Raw genomic sequence first — 10,167 nt, 5'->3', positions numbered from 1 at the left:
AAAAACATTAAGAAAAATGGTCCAACCGAATCCTCAGTCAAATAAAACTGAATAAAAAAACTAATCAGATTAAACTATGATATTTTCATTGTCATCTAGTTGAGAATAAAACAAAAAACTACAAATTCATATGGTTCAATTTGATTAGTTCTCTCAATCTTGTTTAAAATTGTAAATACTTCATAATAAAATCTAACAAATATATGTTTATTTACGGAAAAAAATGTTAAGATATTCTAATACAATTTATATTGAAAAAATATATATATCAGGACATGCTGATAAAAAAAAAAATTAGGCCGGGATTTAAAGCTTTTAGATTTGCTTTAAGATATGTGTAATATTAATCATCTATATATTATACTAATTTTAAAGTATATTTAAAAACTTAAAAGCCAAAATATTATGATAGAATTTTCTTATATTTATATTAGGATGGCTTAAGAATTATATGCACAAAATTTTAATGTATATTATTATTCTAAAAATAAATTTAATAATTTTAAAATTTTATTTTAATAAAATTATATGAAAATATTCAGAATATATTTTTTCCTCTTTTTTAAGGAAGCTAGATAAGCTTCACTAACGCAAGAAGACAACCCAAATCATGAAAACTAGAACAAGCCAAAGTCTTTTCCAAACTTGTGAAAAGGAATTCCTAGATATAATTGCTCTTGTATCCCAAGTGCTTGGGTAGAAAAATTATCCTTATCTTCAACAAAATATAACTTGTTGATAATGGCATTTTAATGATTAGTACTCATTTGAGTAAAATAATTTTTTTGTTGGGATTATAAAAATTCATTTGTCATTTAGCTCAAATTTTGACTTGAGGTATGCATCTTAAGCCAAATAAAATGATTGAACCAGTGATTGATTTAGCTTGATTTGGTTGAATCAATGACGAATCAATTTCATAATGGCACGACTAACATTTGGCAAGATCTTACGCATCGTGATTGTTCGGGCTCAAAAGTTGAGCTCGATGATTGAGTTAAGTTCACTAGTGATTTAGTTTGATTTTGCTTTGATAAATGGCTCATGAGCTGATCTTGATGAACAAATGAGCTAAATTTGAGCCTGCCCTAATTTGACTTATTAGCTCGTAAATCGACTCGTTTAAATGATATTAATATAAAATACACTTAAAATCTGTCAAATTTTAAGTGTTTAATTAAGCATGAAGTTGTTAAAAATATTTAAAAATTATAGCTCGTTTTCTTATATCAAGTTATACATTATTGTTTCTCGTATAATTTGTCATTCTTTTTATCATTTTACCACAATAACTATTTGAATTAAAATTATTTTCTCTTTCATAATGAATGAACCGGTTCATGAGCTAATTTGAACACATAGAATTAAGCAAAATGAACTCGATTAATTAATCATGTGCAAACTCAAATCAGGGTGGCTCAAACTCAATTAGACTCATTTACGCACCTAACAAAGAGTATGCTTAGCCTTCCTTCACATTGAAATTTGCCCGATTATTTTGCCATTTGTTCCTCAAGCTTTTCATACCTATCTTGGTAAGTCCTTTATCCCTATCCACTTATCTTATTATGTAAATGAATTAATATTATTCATGCAAATAGTGAGTCATAATGACCCATTTTTATCATATTAGTTTAAGGGGCTGCAAACTATCTCATAATTATTTCTACTAATCAACATGTTAATCTGCCCTTGCCCATGTTGATCCATCTCTTAATGCCTTGCTAATTAATCAGATCGCAAAAGTGATAAACTTTCTTAGCAAGAAGACGTGAGCTACTAAAGCAATTTGATTAACTGGTGCTTAGTCAAATCACACAAACACATTAATTAATCATTAAATGTTAATTATTAGTTAATCATGGAAGATCTAGAACTCCTAATTTCTTAATTTGTGAGAAACCAGCCTGGCAATTTGACGTTGATAATTTTGAATTAGGTGGAAAATATAGGTGACCTGGCTTAAATGAGTTCAATAAATAACAATAAATTAGTGATACGTGCCACTACACCTCATCACCATATAATTGAGTATGAAATTAGCCTTCTACACCTAAGAGCCAGCATTGAATGCTTGTGCCCTTATCAAGCTTTCTTGATTGATTATTTTAGGGTTTATTTGCGACGGTTGTAATATTTTGCAAAGGTGATTGCAAAGTAGTTATATATTAAAAAAAAATTGAAAAAGTCGCTATGAATATTATGAATATATTCTTTTTTTTTAATAGAATTTTTCTTTCTAAAAGCTACCATATATATATTAATAGTGTTTCGTTTGAGACAATTTTCTTAACTTTTGTTTGGCTGCTAATTTTTCGCGGGTTTTAACAAATTTTTGTGCAGGGAAATTGTTTTTTACAACAACTTTCATTAAAGTTTTTTTTCCTCACAATAGCTTAATAATCACATTTATAAAAAGGTATAGCTGTTCCAAACGGATCTTGATTCTGACGGTAAAAAGAAGCTTCTCACTTTAAAAATTAAATTAAAAAAAAACAGCAAAAAATAAAAAAAACCAAGAAAGTGCAAATCAGTGACAAAATATAATTATATGTAAATAAACTTCAAATGAAAAAATTAAATTGAAATTAACTTTGTTTAGATGAATAAAAATATTAATGCAACATTTTTTATTTGGTTGTAATTTTTATTTTTTATTTTTGGAGAGAAGAAGCTTTTCATAATCCGAAAATAAGATAGGCGCCATATAAAAAGCTCTTGTTCAACTTTTAATAAAAGAAAAATTTTATAGTATTTTTTGCAAATTATATTTTCACGATAAGTTTAATTATAATTAATTATGCAGATAACTGCAGCTGTCCGAAACGGATAACCATCTTCTTATATATATCTTGTGTGAGGCTCTTCATCATCTTCTGCATTATCTCTTGTTTCATCCAAATAAAAATGATTGCAATGCAATCAGTTAGCCCAAATTTGTATCAAAAATTGAAATATTGCATTAAAAGATTGAGTTATGCTGCATGTCCACAGTAGAAAGTGAAGAAAAAGTGATTTTTTATGTTTTATTTGTGACAACTTTTTTATTGCTTTCTAATACAGCTATTTAGTACAAAAATTTTGGAATTAATTTTTTTTTACTAAAAAACGACTTTAAAAAGCAATAAGTAAGTTATTTCAAACAATACATTAATCTTATTTAGAGTGTGCTGAACTTTTTGTAAAAATAGTTATAAAATTATTATGAGAAAAGTAATTTTTTTAAAAGCTGTTGTAAAAGATATTTTCTAGCATAGAAATTTCTTTTAAGTAACGAGAAAATAATAGTCAAACAAAAATTATAATTTTGATCTGGAAAAATAAAATGTTAAGAAAGTTGTCTTAAAAAAATCTTACAAATTTGATGTAAAAATTTTTGCTTAGAAATAATTAAGGTCAATCAGTAAAGTATATTATATACAAATGAAATAATTTTGTTTTATAAAATAAGTTGTTCATTCTTTTATGATAAAATATTGGTCTAAATTGTTTCATATGATGTGAGAATATATTCGATATCAAAGGCTATTTTTTTAAGCCTATTAATATGATAATTGAATCAAAATATTAGGCCCAATTTATTTTTTTTCAAAGAAAAAGGCAGTTGAAAATGAAAATTAAGGAAATAAAACTCACAAAAACTAAGAACTAAAACGCACAAAATTACGTTTCTCTTTTTCCACAAACACAAAAGACACTTTTCACTTCCTCACCCCTTGGGAGGATAGCTGCCTGTTAAATTTCTTAATAAACTCTTCTACTCTTCTATTCAACTCTTCATCACTCAACATGGAATACTCATTCTCCTCCTCCCCGGAAGAGCTCACCGACGCCGCCGGTTTCTCTGCCGGAAAACTCTCCACCACCTTCTCATTCTTCAGACTTCTTGTTTCATTCTCTGAACAATTCAAACTGTCCTTTTCCTCGTTCAGCTCTGAACAATTCAAACTGTCCTTTTCCTCGTTCACATTTTCTCTACTCTCTGATTTCTCTATCACAAGACATGGAGGTCTACTATAGCTTCTATTGTGTCGAATGAACTCGTCGTAGATATCGGTGTCAACTGGAGGGGAGAAGACGCCATAGTCGACGGCGACGATGAAGATGATGGAGTTTGAGAGAAGAAACCAAAAGGCGGTGTCTTTGATGAGGTTGGTAGGGGAGATGTTGAGGAGAGAGAGGTAAAGGAGGAGGATGGAGAGGACTAATACGATAGATATGGAGGTTTTCTTCTGTGGTGATTGCTTCATGTTTTTTTGGTTAAGTAGTTTGATTATTTTGATGGAGGAATTGGAATGTTGTTTAGTAGGGGAGATTGTTGGGGTTATGAGGTGGATGGAGGCTTTGTATATAGAGGAGAGGAGAGAGGGTAAGGCCAAATGATTGATTTTGAATTTGTATAATAGTCGGAATGAGGGGATTAGATATTATTCCAATTGTTTGCTTAGTGGGCCACGTATAAGGAGTGAGGGAAGATCATGAAAAATGAAAGGTAGCTTATCTTAAATATGGTGGTTGGGTTTCAAACAATGTTAAATTGTTCGAATAATTCTTTAGATTACTACAAATATAATTTCTATTTGATCATTATTTTTTTGTTGCTTTTAAAAAATTTTGTATTATGAAGCTACTTTCTACAAGGCGCTTTTATTTGGTTCGGTTGACCGGATGCAAGAAACATCCGGGCCTAGGCAAAAAAACGCCTGTATCAAGGTGTACCGAGTTTTTTGAACTCGGTACACCTCGGTATAGGCGTTTTTTTGCCTAGGACCGGATGTTCCTCTGCATCCGGTCGGAGGACGTAATAACGGCTCTTCTACAAGAGCTTCAAAAGTTACTTTTTATATAGTAGTTTTACAAATGAATAAGAAAGTCGCCCTAAATAAAGGCTTCAATTGGGACGGCTTTCTTAGTGGTTCTTAAAGCGATTTTTTAATACAAAATTTTTAATTTTTATATTAGAAAGCCTCTTTAACAAGCAGAAAAAAAAACCGTCTCAAATGAAGCCAAAGTCTTAGGATCAGTTTAGGAAGGATATAACATTTTATATAGTTATTATAGGAAAATAATTTTGCTACTACGGTTGTAAAAAAATAATCTTTTAACCATTGAAAATTTTGAAAAAAATGAGATAACAGAAGCCAAATGAAGTTAGGTTGTCATCAGAAAAAAAAAATTCAACCGAAAAGTTATCCCAAATAAATCCTAAATTATTTTAATGAAAAAAGGAGCTTTCCGTCACAATTATTTTTAAGAAACAATGAGAAAATATTTGTCAAATGAAATTATGATTTTGTCTGTCCTAAAATGGATCTTGAGTTTTTTTTTTTTTTTTTGAGCTCATATTTCAAAATAGTTAGTCTTTCAAGTATATATATATATATATTATTGATGTAGTTGAGAAAGGCGAATTTGTGAAGCAAAACGATTTTGGATCATGAATTGTGAAACATTGAAATGATAGGGGGGATTTCAGAAGAAAATATAACATAAAAAAATGGTTTAATTTTTTATTTTCGTCCTCGTATTGTTGCTCGTATACTTTTAACAGTACTGTTTAATTTTGGAAGATAGTGAGTATAGTGAGAGAGATATTGCACTGACTGAAAACAAAATCAGAGAGTAATTCCAAACCCACCGAATCACAGAATTAAAGTAGCCACAATCATTTATTTATTTTTAATTCAATCATGATATTCTAAAATAGTTTATATAAAAAATGAGATTATTTATATCACATATATTTTGATTTTATATATCCATATTATTTTTTACTATAACTAAATTATTAAATAAGATAATGAGAGTAAGCAATTAGACAATAATTTGTATAATGTTTTTCTATAGTGATTATAATTGTGAATGTTTAATATTTAATTGTATTATCTAATAATTTTGATTATGTTAGTTTCATAATAAATTAATAATGTTATTGTGTTGAGGGATATCACCTAAAATCAAGAACATCTATAATAAAATAGCCTCATCTTAACATAAAATATATAGAGGTTTGTTTTTTATTTCTTTTCATAAAATTTTATCTCCTTCAATGGATGAAAGCCCATTACCTTTTTTTAGTTATTAGCGTGTTAGGAAATTCATGATGATAGAATATGCATTTGACATCTTTATGCCATACATTCAGCAGGCCTAGATAACTTTAAGAGACATTTTTTTTGGGGTCAAACCTAAAAGAAGGAAAAACCATAGGGCCTAACAATATTATAATCATCCATTATATAATATAAAAATCAACTTTTCTCAGATAATTAAATTGGATGTAATCATACAATTCCATTGTTTGGACTATAGAAGTTTGGTGTTCACAAATCGGCAGCTGAAGTCCAATAATGGAGTAGAATATTTGTAGTCAAGCAACAATATTTGGGACAAAAGTCAAATAATGGTGACAACGATTGTTGATGGTGGTCGTCGACGGTAATTGTCGGGGAATATGTACAATAGAGTTGTTTACCTCTCTTAGCTCTCAAAACATTCATCATATAGAAAATGGAGTTTTTATAGCCTTTTTTAAGAGGGGAACTTTAGTAAATTTGACAAAAGTTTGAAACACTTCATCGAACGGCCTTTATTTATCTATTTAATTACAAATCATTTATCCCACATTTGAGCTATTTAATGATATCAAAATAAAATAATCTTTAGCTCATTGGACTCCTCTCATCAAGCTGCTTGATTTGAATATATGCATGCAAAATTTGGAGGCCATTTGGCCCTTCAAGTAACATTTTGGAGCTTCTAAATCTATTTTAAGTACTTCATTTAGATTCATTTGAACAACTATATGATGATAATGGGTTCATTTCATTGAGGCATTCAATTTGATTATAAGCTTATTGTATTCAAAGTCCGAATAGTTATGAATTTATTTCTAGAAGTTTTCAATTCAAATATTCCCTCAATATCCATGCAGATTAATTAAATTTTCTTGATCGATTATTATTTTTGAATATCTTGCTCAAAAATCTTAAAAGAATGCACTAAGAGTTTAGAACTTTCCAAGGGATGACTCTTCAATTCTTTAATTTATTATATCAATTGGGGTTATTATCACGCCCCTACTTAACATAACTCGTATATCATAATAGGTAATATTAGGTCAAGTGTGAGAATAGAGATTTTGCCTAAGATCTAATTGGACAGAATTTCTTTTCATCATTCAAATTTACAACACATGGATAATAAATCATTAGTGAATATAATAAAATAGAATCCATATACACACATATATAAGAATGATTTACAACCAAGTCACCTATATATAATAATCATGATTTTTCAATAACTCCAACAAAATACATTAATTCTATTTTTACAAAATAACTATCTATGATAATACAAATGGTACCTCTATGTGGGAAAATAAATTTGAAAACCTACGTAGATTTGAGGTTTCTCCTATTCTTGTGATTAAATACGGTATTGAGAATAACATACTATCTCGAAAGATTGAAGAAATATTATAAAATGGATTCAAATAAAGAATAGGATTTTTTTTTTGAAAAATTATTAATTTTGTGGTTATGTACAAATAAAAAAATAGCATACTGTCTTGAAAGATAAAAATAATATTCTAGAATAGTATTGAAGGAAAAAAAAATAGATTTTTTAAAAATTAACATTTTTGTATTCTAATGCTCCAATGAGAATATCATACCACCTCGAAAGGTGAAATGATATTATACGAAGGATTTGAATACAAAAATATATATGTTTTAAGAAAGTTTCAACTTCTATAATCAAATATGACAGTGAGTATATCACATCACCTCAACAACGACATTTGAATTGAAAAATGAGGTTTAATTAAATTTGTCTACGTTCTAACAAATTTTTATCCTAACTCATGAAAATAATATAATATTTATTTTAATATGGAGTTATATGTTTATCATAAGGCAAGCCTTTTTGGCTAATTATATCTCAGGAGAAGTGAACCTCCTAAATCCTAATAATACTATTGATTAAAGTGGTGATAAATATTTTCTTAGATTTCATTGTTTAAGAAAAGGATGAGAGGTTTGGAGTTTTTAAAAAAGGATCAGTTCAATTTTGAATTGTTCTTTCTAAAATTTGAAGAATGAAGGTTAGGGAGCACATAAAATTATGGGACAACCCCAAAAGCACACTAGTCTATCATATGTTTGGGCTTTAATATTTTGGAGGGAAGATATTTTTATATTTGAGTTGATATTTTAATAGATATTTGAGATTACATTACCGGAGGATGAGGACTTATGATTTGGAATCTGCCTTAGAACTTAGATCTAAGTTGGGTACTATTAAGTAGCAACCCGAACCTATTCTAAGGAAGTACAAAAGTGTATGAATTTTTGCACTTATGCCTGGCTGGATTGGGCTGGAAACTAAACCACCTATTCTATTTAAAACAATGTTATCCAACTTAATGAGAGATGGGTGTGCTGTTATTTAAGTTTTTATAATATAAGGCTAACATTTAACAAAATCCTGATTGAACCTACAATATGAGTATATTTATGCCTCCAAACTAATGCAATTTAATTTTATTTATCTTTAATTTAATTCTAATGCAATGTATGCTAGTTGAATGTAAAATCAATATGTTTTGAAGTTTTAAAGAGGCATAAAAATAGGTTTTATCCTATGTTGCACAACTTTCCATGAGATAGAACGGCACCTTTATAGGTTACATTGTTTGTTACTACCCACAGATGGGGAGGTGCTTAACAAGGAGAGAAGAAAGAATATGTATGCATGAGACCCCAAATGAACTCTGACATACTTCTTAAAAAGCCTTATCTTTCTATATTAACTTCATCGAACGGCCTATATATATCAATTTAATTACAAATCATTTATCCAGCATTTGAGTATTTAATGATATCAAAATAAAATAATCTTTAGCTCATTGGACTCCTCTCATCAAGCTGCTTGATTTGAATATATGCATGCAAAATTTGGAGGCCATTTGGCCCTTCAAGTAACATCTTGGAGCTTCTAAATCTATTTAATTTGGAGGCCATTTGGGGTTATTATCACGCCCCTACTTAACATAACTCGTATATCATAACAGGTAATATTAGGTCAAGTGTGAGAATAGAGATTTTGCCTAAGATCTAATTGGACAGAATTTTTTTTCATCATTCAAATTTACAACACATGGATAATAAATCATTAGTGAATAATAACAAAATAGAATCCATATACACACATATATAAGAATGATTTACAACCAAGACACATATATAATAATCATGATTTTTCAGTAACTCCAACAAAATACATTAATTTCTATTTTTACAAAATAACTATCTATGATAATACAAATGGTACCTCTTGTGGGAAAATAAATTTGAAAACCTACGTAGATTTGAGGTTTCTCATATTCTTGTGATTAAATATGGCATTGAGAATAACATACTATCTCGAAATATTGAATCAATATTATAAAATGGATTCAAATACAAGAATAGGACTTTTTTTTTTGAAAAATTATTAATTTTGTGGTTATGTACAAATAAAAAATAGCATACTGTCTTGAAAGATAAAAATAATATTCTAGAATAGTATTGAAGGACAAAAAATAGATTTTTAAAAAATTAACATTTTTGTATTCTAATGCTCCAATGAGAATACCATTCCACCTCGAAAGGTGAAATGATATTTTACGAAGGATCTGAATACAAAAATATGTTTTAAGAAAGTTTCAACTTCTATAATCAAATACGACAGTGAGTATATCACATCACCTCAACAACGACATTTGAATTGAAAAATGTGGTTTAATTAAATTTTTCTACGTTCTAAAAAAATTTTATCCTACCTCATGAAAATAATATAATTAATGTTTATTTTGATATGGAGTTATATGTTTATCATAAGGCAAGCCTTTTTGGCTAATTATATCTCAAGAGAAGTGAACCTCCTAAATCCTAATAATACTATTGATTAAAGTGGTGATAAATATTTTTTTAGATTTCATTGTTTAAGAAAAGGATGAGAGGTTTGGAGTTTTTAAAAAAGGATCAGTTCAATTTTAAATTGTTCTTTCTAAAATTTGAAGGATGAAGGTTAGGGAGCACATAAAATTATGGGACAACCCCAAAAGCACACTAGTCTATCATATGTTGGGCTTTAATATTTTGGAGGGAAGAGATTTTTATA

General features: G+C 28.6%; 1 protein-coding gene across 1 annotated transcript; it reads right to left on the bottom strand.

Moving 5' to 3' along the window:
* Positions 1-3,701: 3,701 nt before the first annotated feature.
* On the bottom strand, positions 3,702-4,295 carry LOC110094243. The gene has a single exon (XM_020819426.2). The coding sequence runs from the start codon at positions 4,248-4,250 to the stop codon at positions 3,702-3,704; it is 549 nt and encodes a 182-aa protein (XP_020675085.1). The 5' UTR covers positions 4,251-4,295.
* Positions 4,296-10,167: the final 5,872 nt, after the last annotated feature.

The sequence above is a fragment of the Dendrobium catenatum genome, unplaced genomic scaffold (assembly GCF_001605985.2).
Source record: "Dendrobium catenatum unplaced genomic scaffold, ASM160598v2 fragScaff_scaffold_372, whole genome shotgun sequence".
NCBI classification, from domain to species: Eukaryota; Viridiplantae; Streptophyta; class Magnoliopsida; order Asparagales; family Orchidaceae; genus Dendrobium; species Dendrobium catenatum.
Note: the sequence above shows the minus strand (reverse complement) of the source record. Positions and strands in the feature narration are given on the sequence as shown.